Genomic DNA, 27,951 nt, shown 5'->3' on the forward strand with positions numbered 1-27,951 from the left:
GTATAATATTATTTTAGCTCAACCACTACTGTATGCCTGAACACTGAACAAGATGACCAAATTCTAAGCTTGTCCCATATGAGTGGTTACATTAGACACATCCAGTCATTCTGTTCCAGCACCTGGACATTGGGTAGACGAAGACAGCAGGTAACCACACGCAGAGGAAGGGAGTAGACTGTGACACAAACATTTTATTAAATACTTTTATGAATATGATGCTACGATTAATATATATATATAGCAGAAAAATACAAAGATGAACCAAAATACTAATAAAAAAGGCTGAGGTAGATGGGAGGATAGGAAGACTCACTAAATCCTGCAGCAAGCACTAAGGGGTCAGACAAGGGAAAGAAGGAAGCAAATATCCACCACAAACGGGCAGATAGGATGTGATTCATTTGGGGACATAGGGCCTAAATCAGACTTGATCTCAGGGCAAATTTGTTCGCAAAATGGCCAAAACCATGTGCACTCCTGGTGGGGCAGATGTAAGATGTGCAGAGAGAGTTAAGGTGGCAATACACTACTGTGATGTATCGCTGTGAGCCCCACGGATCACATGTGGCCCTTTCACATACAATGTATCGCTTGCGACCCTTGTTCCCCGCCACAAGGAGGGGGCCCGAGTTAGAGGTCAAACCTCCGACTCAACTCCAATGTACAGGGGCCCGCACATTGGACCTGATGGGACACCAAATGCATTTGGCCCGATTTCTCGGCCGGATCTGTCGGGAATGGGTGAAATCGCCCCAAATCGCTGTCGTGTTTGGGGACCTGTAGATTTGCGTGGGTTGTGTTGAAACTGAAATCTAAAACACAGTTGAAAAATAAAGCAGCCAGTATTTACCCTGCATAGAAGCAAATGTACTCACCCAAATCTAACTTTCTCTGCACATTACATTTGCCCTACCTGCAGTGCTCATGGTTTTGCCCATTTTAAGAAAAAAAATTGTACTCTAATAAGGTCTGAATTAGGCCCATAGTGCACGTGAAGATATTGAGTGTATCCACGGTGCCTCTAGTCATAGAGGTGTAGATTATTAGCATTCCTTTATTCTCCTGCCCTATTACACAAAGCATTAATCAGCCGTCATTCCTAATTAATCATCCAACATTTCCTAACTTCTGTCATTAATCTGCAAATATTCCATTATTCTGGCAGTTTTCCAATAACAACCAAAAATGTGCTGATCTTGTGTATCAGTCAGGGAAACACAAAATATTTGTGTAATAAGCAGAATTTTGCCTGATGTGAAATCTCATTGCTTAGAACTCAGCATGGCAAATATTAGTTACTGCAGAGTTCATTGTACTAAATGGTTAACAAGAACAGAAACAAGCATTGGCTGAGGGTAATATACTGTATGTGAAGTGTAAAAGAATACATACTGATAAAGTGACAACTAAACATTATATACAGATGGAGCCATCCTCATCTAGCCCTTTAATAGGATTATGTGAGCAATAGGATTACTCTGCTAAACCCCTACTGTATTGTTCTATGCATTGTATTGCAGCTGAGAACAATAGGCTAGCACAAGGCTAGCTTGGGAGGGCTTTATCTGTATGAAACATGATGTGAAAATATATTGTCCGGTCACGGACACTTGTCAAATATTAGAAGAAAGCAAAGTTATGGCAAATGGAATTCTGCTGATAATACGATGTGACAAGAGAGGTGCAATGTTCTAGTGACACAAGTCCAAGGAGTATATGTACAGAGCTGGGATCATTTCACTCTGCTCTGTGATGTGATTGGAGTATTAGAGAGGTCCACACGCAACAAAAATAGAGGTAATTCAACCTAAGCACATAAGACTTCAGCCCACTGTTCATATATCAGTTTAGAAAATTTCACTTCACATTAGCTACAATTTTATTAAAAGTTTAATTATTTCTTTCTCCCTTCCCGAGTCCTCAATATAGTAAGAACTATGGGTTTAGTAGAGGACAAAAAGCTAAATTGATAAAACATAGCATGCCAGTTATAATTATTGTTGCCACTGTTAATGCTGAAATGCATAACTATTTGCATAAATATTTGTAGTGAAACCAGGGTACTTGCACTGTGGCCCTGAAATGTGAAGTGGCCCACTGAAAAGCTCTAGCAATTTAGAGAAACATGTAGAGTATTACCAGAGCTAAAAGTGGTCCTGGAGAGGTGGGGAACTCCTTTCCATCTGCCACCTGATTTACCCCCCCCCCCCCCCCCTCTAGGCAAAGCCAGGGCCAGTGGCAGGGTTTTCGGTACCCCCATGCAAACTATAATGCTTTTCTGCTAAAATTACTGTGCCAGGGCCAAGGCAGAACTGAACTAGTTCCATCTCACCATTAGAGGTGGTAGAACTCAATTCCACCCCCCACTTTAACCCCTGAGCATTACCAAGAGCATCAGTACATATATGTGTGGAAGGGATGCAGTTGAAATCCCGGCGGTCGGAACCCCGGCGTTCAAAAACCCTGACAGCCGAAATCCCGACACTTTCTCCCTCCGTGGATGTCCACGACACCCATAGAGGGAGAATAAATTAGTGTGCCGAGTGTAGCGAGGCACCGGGCCCGCTGCATGACGAGCGCAGCGAGCCTGCAAGGGGGGGCGATCCACGTCCCCCCCTTGTCGGGATTTCGGCGGGCGGGATTCCGGCGTCGGGATATTGAACGCCGGGATTTCGACTGCCGGGATTTCGTATGTATTCCGTGTGGAATAACAGACTGCATCTTGAGTAAAAAGCATTACCATGAACAAAAATATATTTCAATAATGTAGCTCATTCTATGTTGTTATCAGTTTTGGCAGCGTGCTATTACAGCACATTCATTCTCTGTCCAAATGAAACATTACATGCAATATATCCAGTATATGTACAAATTAAATCTGAAATTTATCAGACTTCAAAATATTGTCTCTACTTGTGTATATAACCCACTCACTGGAGTCAGGAATAGCTCCCCGTGGACTGCGATAACGCCCACAAACTCTCAAGTTACTATTAATAGACTGTCTCAGATCCCACTGAGTTGAGGTCACTGTGTTCACATCAATGGATTTTCAAAGGGGAATTTTTTAAAACAGCCAAATAAATGTACGCTACCCCCACATCTTTTCCCCTAATGTAATGATTTATCCGGATAGCCAGACTTCTAAGATTCATAAATCAATTGGTTAGAAGTGTTTCGTTCTGTATGATACGTGGGGAATGAGTGCTGTATGGACATTGGCAGGCCATAGTATTTAAGTAGTGAGCGGTGAATACTGTATGGAGTTCCTTCTTTAAGTATCCCATGACTCCATCATTTGTTAATGGGTAGGATTTTCTTCAATAATGATTGAGCCCACACAATGGCTGTCATAAGTCTCTGATACCCCTTTTACACTGCAGCTCTTAAACGGTATATTGACGTTTTTTTCGCCTTTTAAAATGTGTAAAAATGTTTAGAGCTGCAACATGAAAGCTCCAGGGTGCTTTACATGTTTAAGAAATACTGGTATTTCTTAAACGGGTAAAAAGCAGTGTCTTACCCGTTTTTTTGGGCAGTGTGAAAGGGTCTGAAACGGTATTTAGGATCCTGGTAGTAGTGAGCACTGAGCCGGTCCTGCTCTGTGCATATCGAATGAGCGGGAGCCAGTGCATATCTAATGAGCGGGTCTGCTCATTACATATGCAGGGGGTGGGGACCCGCTCATTAAATATTCACTGCACTGGGTCCCGCTCATTAGATATGCACAGAGCGGGACCTCAGTGGCCATAAGTGTGCCAGAGCCCTTTCTGCCTGCCGGATCCCCCGTATGTCACCGCCGCTAGCCAGCTCCACCCGGGGCCTGCGTCCGCTTCAGTACTCCCCTCCGCCGGACTCCGCCATGTTGCCGGGGCAACCTTACTTCAAAGTAAGGCCTCGTTGCTGATCAGTGGTAGAGTGCTTTCACACCGCAAACCTGCTTATACCCGGTATAATAACATGTGTGAAAGGGACATTAACCTAAGCAGGTTTTGCTGTGTGAAAACAGCATGAGTGTCACCTAGAAGAATAAATGTACAGTACATGTGGGACACGTTTGGGCTGCATACTTTTATTTACATTGCTTATTGCCCAACCCTAATCTAGATCCAATTAGTAATATAGGTGTCTCTTCCTTTGCTGTGCACCTACTACACTGATATTAATCAGACTAAGGCCAGTATTCAATGGCCCGGGGTCGAGGGCAGCAGCGAATCCTGTGTAGGATTCGCTGCACTTTCGCCCAGATTCTCCCTGCAGGGAGATTTGCCTGCAGCCGCCCGTTCACATTATTCAACGCGTCAGGGGCTCTCAGCCCCTGACGGCGATAATATGCCTCTGCGGCGAATTGCACTCGGCTCTCTCCCCTGCTGCTGTGGCTACAATGCCACTGCAGGGGATTGAGCGGAGTCACAGCGGGGGAGCACGCTGATGCTGCCAGGAGCCCCCGCACAGCTTGAGGACGGGGACGGGTCCAGCAGCAGTAGCAGACCTCCAGCAGTCCCAGCGCTGACATCTGCTATCACCACGCTGGGGCTGCCAGAGCCGGAGGTCTGCTGCTGCTGCTGGAGCCTTCCCCGCCATCAGGCTGTGCGGGGGCTCCGTGTTCATAGGCGTGCGCACGGGGGGTGCCAGGGGTGCACAGGCACCTCCTAATGCACCCACCCGCACAATTGCAGCACCAAATAACATTTCCCTCATTTTTAAAAAACTCTGCTACTGTAGCCCCGGAGGAAGAAGGGGGCGGGTCAGGGGTCAAGCAGCATGATCCACCCCTCCCTCCCGTCAGCAGCAGTGTGGACTGTGGAGCTAGCTGTCAGCTGTCACTGGAGGAACTGAAGCAGCTTCCTCATCCTCCGCCGCCGGGTCCTGCGTCTATCTGCCCCACCTCCATCGTCTTCATAAGCATGGAGACGGTATCCCCTCCAGAAGCGCTCCTCACTCCGTCTCCTCCTCCCCCACCTACTTGCCAGGAGCACCGTGCATCAGCAGCAGCGTCACCCTGGACCACCAAGGGTAATAAGATACGGTGTTGTATGTAAGGGAGCAGTTTATGTACTGTATGTATGTATGTATGAATGAATGAGAGCAGTGTATGTGAGCAGCTATGTATGTATGTATGCATGCATGAATGAATGAGAGCAGTGTATGTGAGCAGCTATGTATGTATGTATGTATGTATGCATGAATGAATGAATGAGAGCAGTGTATGTGAGCAGCTATGTATGTATGTATGCATGAATGAATGAGAGCAGTGTATGTGAGCAGCTATGTATGTATGTATGTATGTATGTATGTATGTATGTATGAGAGCGGTGTATGTATGTATGTATGTGAGTGGTGTATGTATATTTGTATGTATGTATGTATGAGAGAGGGTGTATGTATGAGAGCGGCTATGTATGTATGTATGAGACAGGTGTATGTATGAGGGTGGCAGAGTATGTATAAGAGCAGTGTATCTATGTATGAGAGTGGAGGTGTATGTATGTATGAGAGCGATGTATGTTTTTGCACCTTTATCTTCTCTTCAACTGAACAATTACTTTAGATAAAAGTTTGACTTCTTCTTTTTGAGAATTTATCAAATTCCTTGAGCAATTGTCTCCTCAATATCCTGGAGTCAGCAAACATTACTGGAAGTATGCATGATGTAATAAAACTTCTAAATATATTAAAGAGGCGCTAGTAATGATTGAATATAAGCAAGACCCATCAGATTAAATTAAAACTGTTTTTTTTTACATAAAAAAAAGGAAATAAAACATTTATTTCTAAAGAAACATGTTCAGTTCTCCATAAAAAGCTGACGAATGCTAAATGGAGAATCATGGCGAATTTCAATGGAGAAAGCAGTTCTCCATTTGAGCATTGAATACACTCTCGGCGAATTCCACTAAAAACCCCATTGAAAATCACAGGCGAATTGCGGAGAATCATTTTCGGCGAATCGGCAGACATTCGCTGTTCATTTGTGGCGAATTGCCTCCATTGAATATGGCGAATTGTTTTTTCTGACAGAAAATTCGCCGTTCACCCAGCGAATTGCCAGATTCACTGAAAAAAAACGGCGAATCTGAGGCATTGAATACTGGCCTAACACGTGTCCGACCTGTCTTAAGGTTAAATCTATCAGTAAATTGGACAAATAATGCTGCATGTGGCTGCTACTGTGGTCATAATGGTTTAAAGGTCTTGATTGGCCACATGACATATTTTTGGGGCTTTAAATGATTAAAATTCTGAGACATACTTGTAATCATGCTCCTAATAGGAGCAACCAGAGAGTGGTGTATGTACTAGAAATGCCACAAATGATGGACCCCAAGCATGATGAAAAACAGTGTATACTAAAACCTACTACAGAAAGTAAGATGACAGAATGAGATGAACAGTCAGGGCCGGCCTTAGGCATAGGCAAACTAGGCAATTGCCTAGGGCATTTGGAATAACTAGGGGCATCAGCAGTTTCTGCTGATTAAAATGATATGCAGCATGCCTATATTCTGTGTGTGAATGAGGCTGTATCTGCATATGAAATAGTGTATTCATGGAAATCACTGTAACATAGCATTCCGTATGCAGGTACAGCCACAGTCGCACACAGAATATAGGCATGCCACATATCATTTTAATCATCGGAAGCTCCTTGTTTGTGCTCGGCATAACAATGCAAAGAAGACGAATTTTCAGCAAAAAAAAGCCCCCAACATTAGCAGAACTGGACAGGAGCTGCATGGCCTATTGAGGCAAGATGTATGAGGAAACATCTGTATCCAGTACTATTTTTCTGGAAAAATAGGTCCAGGAACTCTAGGTCTGGGGATGAATCAATTAAATAAAAAATATATATTTATAATAGAGAGAGGGATAGAGGGATAGATGTATATATTGTATTTAGAAACAAAGGCACTCCCAGGTGACATTAAATAACACTTATCTTATGGAAAGTAGATTTTCAGTTCCTGATGATGTCATATTTAATTAGAGGTTCAGGAACTGAGTTCCTGCTGGTTCCTGCTGAAAAATAGCACTGTCTGTATCCAAGCAGAGGCAGAGGTCACAGTGTTAGCGGCTGTGTGAGTGCTGTCTGCGGGTGGGTTGGTTGTGCAATAGTGTTCGGCATATGTGTAAGGGGCATTATGTGTGTCATGTATAAATGCATTAATAATGTGTGACATATGTGTAACAGGCTTTATGTGTGTCATGTGTATAAGGGCATTAATAATGTGCAACATATGTGTAAGAGGCATTATGTGTGTCATGTGTATAAGGACATTAATAATGTGTGTCATGTGTAAGGGGCATTACTGTGTGGTATTATCAGGGGTGCTGTGAGAAAGGGGTAGGGGGTACAAATTACCCACGCCAAAGTCTGATGGGAGGGCCCAGTGGGGGCCCCGGGCCCTCTCCACTTAAGTGACAGCAGCAGCTGCTGCTCTTCTCCTCTGCCCAGCACACACTGCTTTGTGCTGGGTTGCAGTGTGACCATGGAGGTGGTTAAAATAGAATATTTTCTCAGGATTTTTTTGTAAGGGTATAATGTGAATAATGTGAGGAGTAATGTATATAAGGTAAAGTGGTACTACAGTGTGATGTGTGAATAAGGGACACCATCGCATGATATAATGTGAATAAAGTTGCACTACTGTCTGGCATAATTTGAATTGGGAGTAAAATTGTGTGGTCATGCCCCTTCCCAGCAAGAACACACCCTTTTTGGGCTGTGCACCAAATGTGTGCACTGTTTCTATTTAAAATAATTCGGGTAGGAGCACCAAAATTATGACTGCTATGATCAGGGTTGATGGTGCTGGGAAAGGGGAGCAGGGTCAGAGGCGGAACTAATGGCGGTGCTAGGGGGCACCAGCCAAAATCTTGCCTAGGGCGTCATTTAGGCTAGGGCCGGCTCTGTGAACAGTGATAGGTTACTACAAAACTAGAACATTCCTATAAAGAATATAGAGTACACTTACTAGCTCGTAATTGACACGTGGGGTGCAGGGGGACGCAATCTGCAAAGAGAGGAAAACGAGATTACAAATCTCACGCTTCACATAAATACATGTATATGCAACATAAACATGTCAAGTTACTGTAACGTTCTGTATTGAGGGGAAACTTGGCTCATTCATAACATGGTCTGAAAGCAACCAATAAAGTAAGAGTTATATGCTAAATGCCACAGAAATAAACTAATATTACATCAAATGGGACGCAATAACATCTGGGTGCATAAAAAGCTATTCAATTGTTACTCTGATCTGCTGTAACTGCTGCAGACGTCCATTACTTTGTGTTTGCCCAAAAATACAGGTTTTAGCTGCACAAAATAGCTAATCCCATCTAATGTATCAAAGTATTCCTGGACCATAGGTTGACACCATATGGTCAACACTGACATGGTCAACACAGACAAAAGACACATGAAAAGGTTGACATGAGGTGGATTTTTTTTTCTTTCTTTCACATGGACACCGATTGGGAACGGTAAGGTTTGCCGAGTGCAACAGCACAGTGCAAGGCAGCTGGCCTGAAGCATGGCAAATTATTAAATACGAATTTGGAATTCAGGTGATGAAAATTATTAATTGACACCAACGTTTTTTTTCTTTAAAACATAGCAACTTTTACATGTGTCGGCAATTTCCATGTCAACCTTTTTGCCTGTGTCAACCTTGTCACTTGTCTATGTCAACCTTGTCACTGTTGACCATTTGGTGTTCACCCTGTACCATAACCCATCAATTTCTGCTCACCACCTCAGGAGGGTGGGACCAGAAATTGAGGAGACTATGGCATTTGGGCCCATCGGCAAAAACAATTGAATTGCTCTGTTGGGCAGCCCAAAAAAAATGTTATTATCTCAACAATGTTTTATATTTACTAACAATAATCTATTAGCAATAGACTTAAATACAAACAGCAACCAGAAATTGGAACAAAGTAAAATCATAGACTTGTTTCGCAGTACTCCATGGCCCAAAATTTCTTATGGAGAGATTCAGAATTTATATTAAATGCAGTAAATTGTATTTATAGGTCATCCTTGGGTTTCGTTATGTGGTGAGGGACTAGTTTTGCCTATTACATTGCCAACAAATAAATGTAATTGTTCCTGGACCACCAACCCAGGGAACCACTGCAACCCTATAGATTGTAAGCTTGCGAGCAGGGCCCTCCTACATTTTGACTGTCTGTAAATACCCTGTTTTGTTGTATCACTGTCCCTTTTGTAAAACGCAACGTAATATGCTGCACTATATAAGAAACTGTTAATAAATAAATAAATAAGTGGCCTCATGCCACTTGCAATGATTCCCTGGTTTGGTGGTCCAGGAACAATTACATGTATTAATTGTCACTGTGATAGCAAATGGCTTATGTACTAGATCAGACTTAAGTGGTGTACACATGCTTAGATTTTTCCCTGTTTTCGATTCGATTTTGCTTATAGAAGCAAAATCGAATCCACATCGAATGGTTTTTAGGACACTGCATTCGATTTGATGCGCGCTCCCGTTTTCTCAAAATCGAATAGAAAAGTCTACTGTGCAGCCAAGGAAATCTCGAATTCGATCCAGTAAATCGAATGAGTACATTGTGCCTACACTGTGAAATCAAAATCTAATCGAATGTAAAAGTACAGATCTAATGCCAAATCGAATGGGATGATCTAATGCCAGATCTAATAGAAAATCGAATCTAACATCAAATCTAAAGCAAATCTAGGCGTGTGTAAAAGGCTTTACTTTGTTTTACAAAAATATACCCCAAAATCTAATAAGTATTCACTTTTCAGTATATTGTCCCTCCCTTTAAATGTATTCGATCAATATTTTATAGATTTATTATAGACAGACATCTTTTCTTGGATTCAGGAAATATAGCAGGAACCATAGAGTGAAGTATACAGCACATGGACCAGCTGGTTATTTATTTACCAGGGTCACTAAAATAAATGTTGGTTCTATGAATATAACCTTGAAAACCAGCAGTGAGAACTTTTGACATAGAGAACAATCCGCTTTTGGTTGACACAAACACAAAAAACGGCACTAGAACAGCTTAATGGTACTCCTAAGCTAATGCGATACTCTGGAAGATCTAGGAATCATTTAAAAAAGTAATTATAATAAAACCAAATTGAAAAATAAATAATTTTAACAAAACAATTGGAGGTATTCAATCCCCACCGAAGGGGTAAATAGCGGCGGGTGCCAATTCAATGCTGTCTTTCGCAACAGCATTGAAGAGGCATCTCGGCAGAATGGACCAGACTTTAAAAGCTGTTGGGCCCGTTTTGCAGAGAACAACCGTGGATTGTCAATATCACGGCCGTATTTTGAACTGCCGTTTATGCAACAACGCCCCTTTTTTGCCGATAAACAGACAAGCAGGCTGAGAATGGGCCAGGGTCATGACTGCCAGGACGTCCCGACAGTTGTGCCTGGGTATTGAATACCCCCCTATGTGCTTATTTTTACTCAGGATAGTTATTTTTAAACTGAATTCCACTCAAAACTAAATTCTAGGTATTATGAAATGCAAAGTAATACCAGTGGGTCAACCAATGCGTTTATCAGTCCGTGCAGGACGTCCGTTATCTTGCTTAGGTTGTCAAAGCCCCTCCCCTTAGCGCTCTCTTACCCCTGGAACAAACAGCCTGCGTGTGAGATGCTCTCCTGCTCGACGCATTGTTTGAATGCCAGATGATCTTTGTGCTTTGACTTTAGTCATCTACTTCCACCCCAAAAACTAAATCTTGATTAGCTTTTAGGTTTTTTGAGGTTTCCACTTAATCTTTTAGTCATTCTGAGCACAAATGTAGCATTGAAGCAAAAGCTTTTCATAATAAATAATATCCGTACTGATGTACTAAATATGCTGGGATTATTAGAACAATTTAATGCTTTCCTATACTTAAGGCTCATCAAGCTGCAGCCAGTTATCTGTGGAATTGAAATAAATGATGAAAAAGGTAAAAAGATGCATCTTTAGGGGCATAAACTTGGGATGTATTTGGCAATCTGGGGGCCTGACTGTAAATTGATCTGTGTAACTAGATTAAGAATCAGTCTGTTTGTCCTCTCAGCTCCCAGGCAGAGACAGTTCTGATCTCTGGGGCCTAGTAGTGCATCAATGATAATATGGAAACAGCGTAATTTAATTCCGGTCTGGCTCTGCGGTTGGCACAGGGATAGAGAGACTGCACAGGGCTGTCTTTTATCTCAGTAATCTAGCGAAAGACAGTAATGTCACGCAGGGCTGATCATCCAGTCTCAGCAGAGATCTCCTTTCTCCCATCACTGGTGCTCCCCAGACAAAAAGCCAGGCCTTGAAATGGCCAATTCATGCGAATATAAAATAAAGCCAATATTTACCTATTGTCTACTTCCATTTGAATAAATGTTTTGGTACTTGTTTCCTAGAACGGCCACAATCGTGAGTGATCGTGGCTCTTAATTAAGGGACACGATCCTCACGATGTGGCCGATTTTTTACAATTTTTTCCCTTTGAATGACAGAAATCGGGTCAATCGGTCGGTCGCGACCAATTAAAATCGGCCGCGATGCGACCGACCGATTGACCCGATTTTTCCATAGACTTCAATGTTAAAAAATCTTTTAACATTGAAATCGGGAGGATCGCGTCGGTCTTGTGCCATTATAATGGCACAAGATGAGATGGACTTGATTAAGTCCATCTCACATAGGGAAAAATGATAAAAAAAGGTGAAATGGGCCAATATGACCCATTTCACATTTTTTATGTGCCCGCCATGACCCCACGATAGACGTCAACCCGAAGCGTGGCGAGCGCAGCGAGCCCGCGACGGGCGGCGGTGCGCGTCCTCCGACCTTTTCATTCCCCTACTATCCACTAGGGCGTGGAGTGAGAATAGAATAGTGTGGCGAGCGCAGCGAGCCACCGAGCCCGAAGCGTGGCGAGCTCAGCGAGCCCCGCGAGGGGACGCGTATACCTGTGAAGTTATACGCGTCCGCTCGCCACGCTTCGGGCTCGGTGGCTCGCTGCGCTCGCCACACTATTCTATTCTCACTCCACGCCCTAGTGGATAGTAGGGGAATGAAAAGGTCGGAGGACGCGCACCGCCGCCCCTCGCGGGCTCGCTGCGCTCGCCACGCTTCGGGTTGACGTCTATCGTGGGGTCTAGCCCACTTAGTAACATTTGGGGGGGCAATTGAAAATAATCAGGTGAAAAAAAAAAATAAATCGGGTGAAAAATCGGTCGGTCGGATCGGTCGCATCGCATGCGACCAAATCGCATGCGATGCGATCGATCCGATTTTTTATCTTCCGACCACAACGATCTAAATCGTTGTGGCCGTGCTAGGAAACAAGTACCAATGTTTTTAAAATTATAATACACAGAATTGAGGAATATATATATATATATATATATATATATATATATATATATATATATATATATATATATATATATAGATAGATAGATAGATAGATAGATAGATAGATAGATAAACACACACATACATACACTGTTTATATACACACACACACACACACACACACAAATAGCAATTATTATTTTCTTTACTCGTGGGGCTGCCACAAATCATGGCGCTCCAATCCCAAAGTATTGGCCAAAAAACATGACTGCAGAGGGGATTCTTTTTAAAAGCCAATCTGAGTTCTGTATTAAGAATATGTTTATGTCCATCAGTTAGCCATTGTTTTGGATGATTTCTCCAGTATAATCGAGTCTGCAATGCCTCACAGTGCTGGTCAGCTCTGGACAGTGCGGAAAGCCGGAAATACATGTTATGTATGTATATATATATTATATGTGGTCATAATTGACAAATAACCCAATGATATACTTTGTGGACAAATGGTTAGCCCGAATATGATCTAAATTAATAAGCTCATTATCAGACATATTGATGAATGTGGTCTGAATATGTCTATTATTGGCCTCTGCGTGTTGGGGCATTTTCCAAATGATGTGGTAATATTGGAAACTGCTTGCTCACCATTGTTCCGATGTCAAAGACAAGTCGAATACAAGCAATAGCAGAAGGCTATAATAAGGTTCTCCAATGTGCAAGAGTAAAAGTTAGAAATGTCCACTCATTTGCAAAGATGCATATATATCCTGTAAGTAAAAACTTAAAAATAAGAAAATATGTGATTATATTGCATTTAACATATTAAATCCGACATTTATATTAGATTTATTTTATATTCAGAATTTCACTAGAACAAGACGCAACACTCAACCATAAGGTACATTGTGCCTCATGCCTCAGTGAAGTGACCATTGGTACAAGTAGTTGAATTTCCTTGTGATATGATGTGCTTAACAATGTGTATGCCAAAGAGGCATAGCCATGCATCAAGTGGCATGCACACATGATCCTCCCATATTTATGTACTGTGTGGGTGTGGTCAGTGCCATGTGGGAGGGAGGGGAAATGGACTAATGATTTATGGCCTACTGCGTGGCAAGCTGTCAGTCATCATAATTCCATCATGGAGGGTAAGCTTTTTTATTTGGGGGCCTGGGGCTAGAGGCTAGAGCTAATCTGGCCCTAAAAAAAGCCACTTCATTAAAATACAAGGCACACAAAATAGTGCTACAAAAAAAAGCCTGTAATAATCTATATTGGCCACAAGATGGTGATCTTACACAGGTTCCTTGTGCCCTGGTGCCCTGTTCAATATGTAATTAATGTAACTTTCACATCATATTATGGAAAGAATGTCAGCATTTGTTTTAGTTACACCCCACTTACAATTATATTCAGCATCCTGAGAGATTACCGTAGTCATATAATGTCTACACTGATATTATACACACAGTTGCAGCCACATATTTCTGCAGCTGAGCAATACATTAGCCAGGAGCCTGCAGCTAACCAACTGTTCTAATTAAACAATGTGCATTTATTTTATTCACCAAAATAAAAATAAAAAAACACAAATTGCACTCCAGTGGTGATATGAAGTAAGAACACCTTTAAATTACAATTAGTGATTCACAAAACCTATTGACTGTCCTGCTCATGTGTATGATAGTAATGAAAGAGCTAATATGACAGTGATCAATATATTTTTTGGTAACAAGTATAATGAAGAATAAAATATTATGTAATGCTCTAAGAAAAAGCACCATTGTTATGCAAAGATGTCTGTCTGGCACCAGACAGTAGGTACATTTAACTACCGGTACACAGCACATTGCAAACACCACAAACATATTAATATTCATGACTACATTCACCATGGGGAAGTCTGTGGCTATAAGTTGTCACAAAGGCCATGTTTGCTAGTCAGATGCATAATGGACACTACCAAAGTAATTTTCAAGCTATTAAAAACTCTCCTTTCTTTCGGTGGGTCTCCATGAGCCCCCTCATCACAACTAATTATTCAAAGTAGTACTTCTGTATGGACCCTTCATCTGTGCCCTCATTATATAAAAGGTCCAGAGTCAATGTTTAAAACAAAAAATATCTGTTTTTATAAAATAATTAAACAAACATCATATGAACTGCATGTCACGTCCTATATGTAGAGTACAAGTTCGGGATTGGAATGGCCTCAGAATTCATCAGTAGGATTCTAACTTACAAGTGTCATCTACAGCCTGACCTATGACATGCCAGTTCTAATTAAAATGTCAATAGCCGTATGAAACACTTGTCAAAGTGATCTCATAGTGATGTTTTCTGTGTACAAGAGATTTATTGCCAAAGAGCCAATTTATCATTCACTGTTCCAGATCTGCACATCTTTATTCTAGAATGGCAATTCAGAACACTACAGAACATACTGTATAATGTACTTTAATCTCAATAGCCAGCTGCCTCTGATTCCAAAGAGGTGTCCCAGATTTGAAAGATTTCTCAATGCATTTCAGTATATATATATAATATTTGTTTTTACAAGTGTCCATATTCTGTACGCTTGGTTTAATTCCCAACATCTGTAATTCTGTACATACGTGGTCAAAAACGGCAGTTACTCATCTCTTGTACAGGATTTAAATCCCAAAAGGTCGACATGAAAAATATAGCTCAATGAGTTTTTACTTTTTTGGTGTCAGTGTCAACAACTTTCGACATAGACCCCCATTAGATTGCATTCACTCGTCGAGCTTGGGGCCTCGATATGCTCAGCACACTATTATATTCCCCTCTATGACAATATGGATGGTGAAGTAAGAACAAACTGGATTTAAAAAAAATCATGAAAAACTCATGTCGCCCTTTTATTGTGTCTACCTTTTTCATGTTGACCCTCTGACCCTGTTCACCTATTGCATGTCAACCTTTTTCATGTCCACTTCTTGACCCTGATGACCTTTTGGGGTAGACCTATTGACTGTCTACACACTATAGATCTGCCAACCGGAACCAGACAAAATCAATCTCCTCCAAATAGTAAAACCTGAAATAGTTTCATGTTGAGAATCCAGTCTCAGATGAAACTTGGACATTTCTGAATGCAAATCATACACTACCTGGTTGTTAAATGTAACCTGACTGCACAGAGCCGAATTGGGACAAATAGTGATGTGCTCTCATTCACCCAGAAGTAAGTTGTGTATAGAAAATGTGTATGTCATTGTGGGCAGGATGCACTAAGCTTCAACAGTGATAAAATGGAGAGTGATAAACCGCCAGCCAATCAGCTCCTACCTGCCATGTCACAGGCTGTGTTTGAAAAATGTCAGACAGGAGCTGATTGGCTGGTGGTTTATCACTCTCCATTTTATCACTTTTGAAGCTTAGAGCATCTGGTCCCTTTAATTTAATCATTATATATAGTAAAAGGCTAATGCTACTCCTCAACTGTATGGGAGGGACTAGATGGCGCTGGAATGAGCAATTCAAGCGTACAGTAGCTCCGGACAGGCGTGTACAGCTGGTGCTGATATTATGGTTACTTATGTAGGGTACACACCACGACGACCCGCTCACGATGCACATCGTGAGCGGGTCGTCAGTGTCTCGTCCGATCGTCCGATCCGATGGCGACCGGCACCCGGCTGTATGGTCGTTCTTCAGATCCTACCTGCAGCAGGTAGGATCTGAATAACGACCGACCGACCCGCGGGGCCGCGCATCGGATCTGGGTCGGACCAGAACAGGGAAAAAAAGGGCCCAATCTACCTACAATCTACATCCAATTGGTCGGAATTGGATCTAGATTGAGGGGATCGGCCCTAGTCGTCCTGGTGTGTACCAGGCATTTGTTCTGTTATTTTGACTAGTACAGTAACTAGTAATACATAAAATCTGTGGCAGGTGCAGACTAAAAATGAACTTTGGTTGCCTGATCAGGCTGTACTGTCACCCACACAACAGAGCATTGCATAGGACAAGTACTGCAATTTGAGGAGAAATGTTATCAGATTTTGCTAAAACATGCTTTACTGATATACAGTATAACCGCAATTTATTTCATATAGATAAACTGGCCTCAGGCCTTGTTTCTGCAATGTTCAGTCCTGCCTGAGGTCCAAGGGTCGTACATCATCCTGTGCAGGAAGTAATATCTTCACATTCAGTAATTAGCTATATTGAAGTTTGAAATAGAAGCCTCAGACTATAATCTAGATACACAAAGGTCAATTGTATTCACCCACCCCTGTACATTCCACCAGAAAAAGCACAAATCAGGACACAGAAGGACAAGTTCTAATGGTGTGTACACACGGGGGAGATATATTGCTAGCAATATATTGCTTGCAATATATTGCTGAGTAATATATTGCTCAGTGTACTTGCAATATATCTCCGCAATATATTTCTCAGCAATATATTGCTCAGTGTCCAGTTTTTCAGAGGGACCAGCAATTTTCCCTGAAAATTGCTAGCAATTTTGACTAGATTTTTTTTACCCCCTATTTAAATTCATTTATGATTGACATGGGTTGTGGGAAGTCCTTCTGGAAGGGAATAAAAGTGTATATGGTGTATATACAGATGTAGCAGGGGTCATCTTTGTAGGGGCAGGATAATCTGCCCCGCTCCTGCCAGGGGTGTGGGGGCACAAGACGGCCGTGCGGCCCCTGCCCCCCCGACACCAATGCCCCCTTCATTTAAAATGAGTTCACATACTATTGGTGTGGGGCAGCATGGTAATGCTCATGCTGCCCACCGATGGTGCAAATCACCATCGATGGGCAGCATGAACATAATCATGCTGCCGCACACCAATGCCCCTTCATTTTTTTTTTATGTCACATAGTATTGGTGTGGGGCAGCATGGTAATGCTCATGCTGCCCACCGATGGTGCAAATCACCATCGATGGGCAGCATGAACATAATCATGCTGCCCAACACCAATGCCATCTACTACAGCCTATGCACGTAATAGTGCGGCTGTGCAGGAGTCAGGACTAGCGTGCTGATGGGGGGAGATGCTGCTGTAAGCGCGGGCAGAGAAACGGAGCGGAGGTACTGTAGAAGCCGGGGCTGGCTCCGTGACACGGCGGGTGGGCGGTGACACGGCGGGTGGGCGGTGAAACGGCCAGCGCTGGACTAGCAGGTGTCGCTTGTCGCTGGTGCACAGTGCTTTGTGCACCAGCGACCAGCAATTTTGGGGGAGAATCGGAGGAGCAAGCTCCTGCGACCAGCGACCATGAAGGGCTGGCCGCGGGAGCGCGCTCACAGGCATGTATCGCTGGCTGCAAATGAAATTACTGGCAATATGGTCACTGAGCGACCATTTTGCCAGCGATTTCATGACAAATTGCAGCAGTGTGTACGCACCTTAACACTGGAGATCTTGGGGGAATAAACTATTAATAGTATCATCATCATACTAAATGATTAGATCATTTTTTACAATTTCCTATAGTGATATAGGGGATGGCTTCTAAACGATACTATTTCATCTATCCAAATGATTGCATCAGAAGTAGATCATTAGGATTGAATATGGGACTAGTTCTATACCGGGGATAGACAGACTTTGTTGTCTATGAATAGTCTCTAAAGTACACAATATGACCGCAGAGTGTAGGACAAGAGAAAAACAAATCCAGACCAGTCGCATAAGAACAAATCAGACATTCCTAGGGCATCACGTCATAAAAATAGAATAGTTTATTCAAGTTAGATTCTCTGCCTCCCAGGTACAGCTGTTTGTATACACTATTGCTGCAGGTCATGTGCACCTCTGCTTGCGCTGAGCATCTTTCGCATCTTAATTAATTTACAGACCTATCACGTTGGCTGTGCAGCACAGAAAATTATCAACAGTTCTAAATATATATTGGCGCATCTAGCTGTCTGTACTGACAGTCCACTGACCGCCCATACACTTAAAGCAGGGGCTGACTTAACTGCTGGACATGCAAATACAAATGTCTGTCCAAAACGACACATTGAGCAGCCAATCAGTGAGTGTGTGTATTTACCTGAATCTGCTGCTCTGTTAGTGGGTCCACCGACATATATCTCAGGTGTGTACACAGCGTAAGATGCACCAGAAGACTGCGCTGAATAATTGTTATATGACTGAGGCCCAGATGTATCAAACTTCAAAAAGTGATAAAGTTGCGAGTGATAAATAACCAGACAATCAGTTCCTATCTGTCATTTTTTAAACCCAGCCTGTAAAATACCAGTTATGAGCAGATTGGCTGGCTGTTTATCACTCTCTATTTGATCACTTTTTGAAGCTTGATACATCTGGCCCTGAGACTCTGAATCTTACAAACACTACACTCCCTAGGTCTTAATGATACAGCCCTTTCCTGGTTCACATCTTACCTATCTGATCGCTCTTTCAGTGTTCGCTTCTCTAACTCTACTTCCTCTTCATTACCTCTGTCAGTCGGAGTTCCGCAAGGTTCAGTCTTAGGTCCTTTGCTCTTCTCAATCTATACCTCCTCTCTTGGCAAACTAATCAGCTCTTTCGGATTTCAGTATCACTTGTATGCTGATGATACTCAAATCTATCTATCAACCCCAGAGTTGTCACCAGTGGTTTTGGGTCGAGTTTCTGATTGTCTCTCTGCCATCTCATCTTGGATGTCTTGTCGCCAACTTAAACTCAATATTTCCAAAACGGAATTACTTATATTGCCGCCAACTAAGAACAGTTACCATCCTGACATCTCCATCGCTGTTGACAACTCGACAATCTACCCTACCCCACAAGCTCGTTGCTTAGGGGTCATCCTCGACTCTGAACTGTCCTTTCTTCCCCACATTCAATCTGTCTCCAAATCATGTTACATGCATCTAAAAAACATATCCAAAATACGACCCTATCTCACACAAGACACTACCAAATCTCTTATCCATGCACTCATTATATCCCGCATTGATTATTGCAATAGTCTCCTAACTGGTCTTCCCAAGAACAGACTCTCACCACTGCAATCAATTTTAAATGCTGCTGCTAGGCTGATCTTCCTTGCAAGACGCTCATTGTCTGCTGATACGCTCTGCCAGTCCCTCCATTGGTTGCCTGCATATTACCGTATTCAATATAAAACACTTCTACTTGCTTATAAAGCTATTAACCATACTGCACCAGCATATATCTCTGCACTTATCACAAAATATCTCCCATCTCGACCACTACGCTCTACACAAGATCTGCGTCTCTCTTCTGCACGGATCACTAGCTCCCATTCATTATTACAGGACTTTTATCGGGCTGCTCCCATCCTATGGAATGCCCTTCCACGCACATTAAGACTCTCCACCAGTCTCCAAACTTTCAAGTGTTCCCTGAAAACTCACCTCTTCAGGCAAGCCTATCATATTTAAGTTCTACATGCATAACCCTCCGAGGCACTTATGTATTATATAGCTTCCCTTCTGGACTTGTAACTGCTATGCTATTACTGGTGCCTGTCCTTATGTTTCCCCCCTATATCCCTATAGATTGTAAGCTTGCAGCAGGGCCCTCCTACCTCCAAGTCTGTCTGTTGTTACCCAGTTTGTCTTATCACTGTCTACTATTGTAAAGCGCAACGGAATCTGCTGCGCTATATAAGAAACTGTAAATAAATAAATAAATCTGCAAAGTGCTACAAAGAAGTGGTCTCTGCTTTAACCCACATCTGATTATTTCCATGCTTCATATAGAGACAGTCGCACACAGATATACAAGCGTCACATATAAGATGAATCAGTGCAGTCTCCTGGTGTGTCGGCCCCCATACCTTAGGCCGACTTGTCCGAAGGAAAAGTCGGACATGATTTCCCTGGTAGCTCCCCGGGAGGGCTCACAAATGATTAGGAACTTGATGTGCTACAGTAGGGCAAGAAGAGTTAGGGCTGTTTCACACAGTACGGTTCCTGCCGCACGGTGAAATCCCGTACGGCCAGGGAGCCGTGCCGCACTCAGCAGTTGTGAATGGACACTATTGTGTCCATTCACACGGGACGGCCACGGCCCGGCCGCACGGCTGCAGCCGGATCCCCCCACTGGAAGGGACGGCTGCCGGGCTGTGGCCAACCCTGCCATTATAAAATTCTGAGTGCGGCGCGGCTCCCTGACCGTACGGGATTTCACCGTGCGGCAGGAACCGTACTGTGTGAAACAGCCCTTACACAAGAACTAGCAACTCACTTCCATAGTAAGGCCTTTGGGCGGTATATTCGGGATAGGTGAATGTGGAAACATCTGTACTGTATTTCTCCTTCATCACTGGACAATTTTATATGTGAAGTATGTGTTTGCTTAATACTATAGTGCATACTATACAGTAGACGTTTCTAAAAAAACTGTTGCAGATGATTTTATCACTCTGCAAAAGTTACTGATGATTTTATCACTCTCGATTTATAAATGCAGGTGGAGCAACACACAGAGGGATACGGTCATTAGGTCTACACACACTAGGTCAACAAGCATTGGGTCAACACCACTAGGTCAACAGGCAGCAAGGTCGACATGGTTTTAGGTCGACACAAGCATTAGGTCGACATGGGCTAGGTCGACAGTCAAAAGGTCGACATGGGGTTTTTCACTGTTTTTTTGAGCCGACATGTGCCAGCAGGCAGTATGTCATGCCCAATCATCCACTAGGGCATGGTGGTAGAATAAAATAATATGGCGAGCATAGCAAGTGAGCGAAGCGAGGGGATGCGGTGCACTTCAAACTGTGTCCATGTTGACTGTGTTGATATTTGGGTAAAAAAAAAAAACAGTGAAAAACCCCATGTTGACCTTTTGACTGTCGACCTAATGTCCTGTCGACCTTGTGGTGTCAACCCAATGCTTGTCGACCTAGTTGGTGTAGACCTAACAGCCCACACCGAGACCTAGCGCTTACACAAATAGTGTGACAGGAATGCTCAGCTCAGAATAGCAGCCTTTAAAAAAAAAACAAGATCAAATTACATAAATGAAATGGTGGCACTGAAAATATATATATATATAAAAAAAATAGTTTCAGCTTTTTACGAGTAAATAGAACATTACATTTTAAAGATCTACTTACAAATCAAAATCATTATATTTATACAAAATCTGGGGGCATATGTTGACTCCATTTCTTGCTGCTCTCTAACGCTCCTGCCCCAATGCCCGGTCTACGCCGTGAGTTCTATATCGCGCCCACCTGAAAGCACTCATGGGTCTATTTTCTGTAGTGGATAAAAACCATTATGACTGTACACAGCACAGCAGTACACATTAACAAGAAGCAATAAAGAAGATGCCTGGAGGAAGACAGAAATACAGACACAGCTTCGCATGCAGTAAGTGAGGGGATCTGTCACCTGCACATTTATATTCACCAACTCTTGATTTATTATTCACTTTCAGTTGTTCATAAAAATAATAAAAATGCTTCACAAGCCAAATTTACAAATACACAAAATGCCTCAGAGAAATATTTTGGATTATTTTTGCAGCATGTCTCTATACAGCAGTAGGGATGGTGTAATGGTTAGCATTACTGCCTCACGGCACAGAGGTCATGGGTTTGAGTCCCACCATGGCTCTAACTTGGTGGGAGAGTTTGTATATTCTCCCCGTACTTTCGTGGGTTTCCTCCGGGTACTCTGGTTTCCTCCCACATTCCAAATATATACTGGTAGGTTATTTGGCTCCTAACAAAAATTAACCCTAGAATGAATGAGTGTGCGTGTACATGTGGTAGGGAATATAGATTGTAAGCTCCACTGGGGCAGGGACTGATGTGGATGTTCTAATATTCTCTGTAAAGCGCTGCAGAATATGTGTGCGCTATTTATTTATTTATTAACACTTTCTTATATAGTGCAGCATATTCCGTTGCGCTTTACAAAAGGAGACAGTGATACAACAAACTGGGTATTTACAGACAGTCAACAGGTAGGAAGGCCCTGCCCTCAGGCTTACAATCTATAGGGAAATAGGCATTGATACATAAGGATAGCTACTGTAATCTTTATTGCATTAATTCCACCAGAATGAAAAGGTTCCTGGTGTGCTGTATGATACTAAAATAAGTTGTATAAAGCGGACTGGATGGTTTTAAAATATCCTATAGAAATGGATTAGGTCCGATTCCATTGATAAACATTGAATAGTGGGGCAGATGTACTATTGCGGCCATAACGTTTTTAAAATAATGGGTCATGCTTCTCCTGCATAACAAGGAGAAGCGGGCACCCCTTATGGGCAAATGTATTAACTTCCCCCCAAGCCAATAAGGAGAGCCGTTATGCCCAGTGTTAACGGCTTTCCTTATCGGCAGCCCAAGCGCTTCCCCCCAGGCCGGCTCTAATGGGAATGCTATTACCACGAGATCTGCAGCACAGCACGGAGCCACAGCAGGGCTAGCGTTGTCCCTGCAGTGGGGGATAGGACAACGCTAGCCCTGAGCTGGCGAAATCGGATGGGCAGATTTAACGCATGGGAAGCTGTTCATAAATCGCCCCGGCCGCCAATCACTGGGGGGTATTGCAGGGTACAGCCCCGCCTAGCGTAACTCGGTGGGCTGTCACTAGCGCACGTTAGGTGCGCTAGTGATACATTGGGGAAAACTTAATGCCTCCCAGTTAATTAGTGTTAAGTGCATTTCTGCACTTAACGCTAGTTGATACCTCTGCCCCATTGAGTGCAAACATTACAATCAACAACAGTTCTAATAATAAACAATATTCAATCAATGAAATCACTTTTACATCATGCCTACAACTGTAGGTCTCATCCAAGGCATGCAAGCATTTTTCTCTAATGTACTTCGCTATTGCTGTACAGTATGTCTTATGGGCCCCATACATCAGCAATTAATTGTGACAATCCTGAGATCTGGAGATGATTGCCACAATTAATTTTAGATGTGTGGGCTCCCCCTTTTGGCAATCCCAATCAAAAATTAATAGGGATCGCCAATCGATTGCTTAATCAGGTTTTTAAACATGTTTAATAATCTGGTATTATCTGCAGATCGTTTTTATATGTGTGGGCATTCCCAATTCGTCTTCTTCATCTATTTACATTATGAACAGCTGAAATGACAATCGATTGGGCAATTTCTAGATATGAAGATGCAATCTTTAGATGGGAAAAATCTGCCGATCACTGAAATAAATCTGTAATGTGTGGGCAAGTCAAATAGATTGTAGAATCCATTTATCTGGACAAAAAATCCCTGGATCTAGAAATCCATTCATTGTGATTGCTGATGTATGGGGCCCATTACTACTACGATAAATACATGTTTTTCGGCATTTACAGAATCTTTTCAAGTCAGTCTAGAGAAAACATGCAGAAAGCACATAGCAAAGACTGAACACAAAATAATATATTTCTGCGCTTCCTAAGCTGCCCATACACTTATCCAATTTGGCCAATTTTCACCCGATTCCGAAGGATCGAGCTGAGAAATTGAATGAAAGTGGCCAAATCGGATGTGTTTGACATCTGATCTGATCTGTGGTCACATGTGCATCAGATCGAAGTTGGAGATTGGACTCCTCCCCTTGGGCACCTTAAAGTCCTCCATAGTAAATAACCAAGGGGTGGAGGAAGAGACAGAATTATATTTGGAAAAACATGTGATCCTATACACAATAACACATTGCAAAGACTTTTTATTTCTAGGAAACCTATAAAAATAAATGTTAACAAAATGTCCTTGTGCTTATGGCCCATTTGGGGCCAAGTGTGGCGGATGTAAGCCAAAAGCAAAGCTTCTGTTCTATACAATGTAAATTTTAAAAGACTACGAGCTTAGGCAAAGTTACGTCTGTGTTATTTACGCAAATATGTACTGCACATACCAAAAATTTGAAATAAACCACTTAAGCTGAATAGACTGGGTATACTATACAGTATGCTCAGGGAGAGATATCATTAACGATATTGGCAAGGCTTCCCAGCAAACAATATAGTGCATACAAACTGAACGCTATTGGTAAACGATGACGTCACCCAGCCCCCATGAACAAGACTTCATTGACGAGATAGTCAACTTTTGACTGCATGTTCAGATGACGTTAATGACCCACAAGAGTGCAGACACACTAGACAGTATGCACATATATTGTTGACTATATCAATATCACACATATAATAAAAAAATATGGTACAATGTGGACTGTATATAAGCACTGTTATGAAAACCAGACCTGTGCTAGAAACACCACAGCAGACAGCGACACCCCAGGCAGGGAAGAGGAACTGCATGGGTTTTCAGGGATGGCAGGTGCTAGAATGAACACAAATTACTCTTTTGCTATATTCATTACTCATGAGGAGGATGATTACACTGGGTATATTATAGAGGGTAGGACACAGAAAAAGCTATTTCGCTATTGGACACTCAAAGTTTGTAGGCAGGCAAGCAACAAGAATAGTGAGACGAGAGATTACACAATATGAAGACGTTTGCTGTATTATGACAGATGTAAATGGAATTGCCACTTGAATGCTGCCAGGATTGATATCACAATACAGAGAATTACCACTACGTGCCAGTAAGTGGCCATCTAGGATTATAGTATGACTGATGCCAACTTTTTCTGTCTGATAGAAGCAGGGCAGAGAAGTGCAAGTTGTGCACTAATTGTTGGTTATTCTCAGGTGGCTTCCTCTCCCAGCTAATGGACCCAAGGGAACTCACCCATCCACCCCGACCCCTCTCACGTCTGGTGCTCATCACATTCATTCTGGGGAATATTAATTATTAATGTTACATTTCAATGATTGGACTGATATTAATTATGTTTTGCAAATTAAAAAAAAAATTTTGGACTGCTTATTAATTTCCATAGAGGAAAAACCTGTTGTTATCCCATACATTCTTCTTCTATAAATGAAAAACCCGAATTTCCCCAACATCCTCTCCCAATTTCTCTATGACTTAACTTAAGTCACAGGTTCTCAAACTCGGTCTTCAGGACCCCACAAAGTGCAGGTCTCCTCACAAAATCACAAGTGAAATAATTAGCTCTACCTGTGGATCTATTAAAATGCGTCAATGAGTTATGAATGCCCCTGTGCACCTGCAGTGTGACCTGGAAAACGTGAACTGTGTGGGGTCCTGAGGACCCAGTTTCAGAACCTCTGGTTAAGGGTAAGTTCAGTAAACACAAGCACTCCTAGAGAATGCTGGATGCAATGCTATGCCGCATTTAGTGTTGTCCAATGCCTACACTCAATCACTATTGCTATTCAATTGTTACCAGCCGTCCCCACATCCATGCGCGTCTGTCAGTGGTAATCAGTTGTTTCTGCCGGAGGCCCCGCAAACACAGTTTCAGCTTGGTGCCCCATGGTGTCCCACAGCGTCCACCTCCTGAGCATTCCTGGTCCCAATGATGAATTGCGTGGGTGCACAGGTGACCAAATGAGTATGAAAAGCAAAAAAAAATTAAATGGACAAAAACCTGAAATATTTCACCTTTTGGAGATACAGATATGGAATACTCAAATGGTATTAAAAATATAAATCAACCCTGTTTTACAACACACAAGAAAGGAGAGGTGTCACTTGTTACACCTCTAACAGCTAGGCAGGGAAAGGGTTAACCAGCGGCGTTCTTGCTAGATTTGCTGTCTCGTTGTACATTCCCAGAGACTTACATTTCCCTAATATTGTTTGTAATGATAAAACACTACCATTTAAGGCCTCCTGTCCTGGAGGAATAGCCCGGGTGTGCTGGCAGCTAGCCACAGACTCTGGGGGCTTGGAATGTTTTAGCAGCAACCTATGAGCAGCCTTTAAAAGGAGGCAGCTATTGGCCAGGCAATGCAACATCTCTGGGCGCTAGATGGAAGGCACTTAAACCTCCCGGAGCCCCCGCCGCAGCGCTGGACTTCTGATCTGTATACACAGATTTCTGGGAAATTACACATTAATGCTATAACCCAGCTGCTTGTTCACATTGACAGACATACATACACCAGTTTCTCATACCAAGGAACTGAAATGTGTTTGAGCAATAAATATTAGATTTTTCTGAAGAAAAATGAGAACTTTTTAAAAAGCTGTGATTTTAGAGTTGCACACAAGACTCTTAGCAGCTATATATGTGTCAGAGTGGTATATATCTCACTTGCGACAGAACAAGATTAACTGAGTGCTAGTAATTACTGTAAGGCAAGTGTTCTGAGTGAATGCAGTAGGCATGCAGATAGAGTCGGGGGCTGCACATTGAGCATACGCAGAGATTTATCGAATTTCAGGATCTATTTCACCACTGGTAGGCTGGTGCAAGCCTCCACCGATAGTGATGGCGGCTACTTCTACATGTAGATGGATAGTGGCGCTGCAACTCTTCAGTGCATGTAGAAGATACACATTTATTTTACAGCATGCAATTTAAAGGTCGCTTGTCTAAAACTCTGAATCAGCCTTTGCCTCTTCAGTATTCCCCAGTAGACAACTTTAAGCATCCTGCAAGTTTCCAACTAATATGTGGAACTAACATGGTCTGCTACCCTGTGGCTGTGCACAAGGAGGGTGAGCTGTGACATTTAGTTCCATGCAGAATTGGCTTAGAAGCAGGTGGATGCCTGGTCAGATAGTGAAATGTCATGATAGCAAATAAATAGAATCCTATGGTATGTTAGGACTAATTCTTTAGTCAGACATATCTCTGTATATAGATACAAATGGGAAATGTTTGCATACAGTGGATGAGCAGATACATACATACATACATACATACATACATACATACATACATACACACACCTTTATGTAAGCCTGTCATGTTCCAAGTCAAACAGAACTTGGACTGAATCTATGTTTCCAAGTCATTGTTAAACTGGGCACCAGGGAAGCCAATCCTGGGCCATTTTTACAATCCCATAATTGAAAAACTGTCAATCTCAAGATACAGGGATTGGCCTCCTGATGCAGCTCCAGGCTGGGAGCTGCTTAGAAGCAGTCCTTCAGCAGGCGGGTGGAGAAGGCGTATAGACGCGGTTGAGATGGCAGACTAGGTGGATGCAGCATAGAGGGCAGGCAGAGGACAGCGGAGAGGGCGGGCAGGTGTGTGGCTGTGTAGCATAACCACTAACATCGCGCCACACAGCCGTATGACGTTTTCCAGGCAGTGCCTGAGCCAAGTACTGCTGGTGCTGAGTGAAAGGGATGAAATGTGCATGGGCATTTCAATCCCGAAATTGGAGCCTCCAAATCCCGGCAAAAATTTGCCTAAATCCTGGGTTTCCAATGGATCCTGATTCCAGGATTGGCAATTTTTCTAAACAAACAATATATTTTTGCGGTACTTGTGAGTTATCCGGGCTGCCGATTTTTTCATCGCGCCCGAAATCGTGGGCATCGCGTCGGTCGTGGCCGTTATAAGGAGCCGCGACGCGATGCCCACGATTTCCCATAGACAGTAATGTTAAAAGACACGATGGACCCGATTTCCGACCCGATTTCCCATAGACAGTAATGTTAAAAGACGCGATGGACCCGATTTCCCATAGACAGCAATGTTAAAATAAAATGACCATGTGAAATTGGCCAATATGTTTT

General features: G+C 42.6%; 1 protein-coding gene across 7 annotated transcripts in view; it reads right to left on the bottom strand.

Moving 5' to 3' along the window:
- TNS1 (tensin 1) overlaps positions 1–27,951 on the bottom strand; it is a 564,007-nt gene that overhangs the window by 146,942 nt on the left and 389,114 nt on the right. For all 7 annotated transcript variants that reach the window (XM_083153686.1, XM_083153691.1, XM_083153689.1 and 4 more), the window contains one exon: positions 7,980–8,018. In XM_083153686.1, coding sequence (XP_083009812.1) covers positions 7,980–8,018 — 39 coding nt within the window. The remainder of the gene's footprint in view (positions 1–7,979; positions 8,019–27,951) is intronic.

This window comes from Crinia signifera, chromosome 7 (assembly GCF_055691185.1).
Source record: "Crinia signifera chromosome 7, ASM5569118v1, whole genome shotgun sequence".
NCBI lineage: Eukaryota > Metazoa > Chordata > Amphibia > Anura > Myobatrachidae > Crinia > Crinia signifera.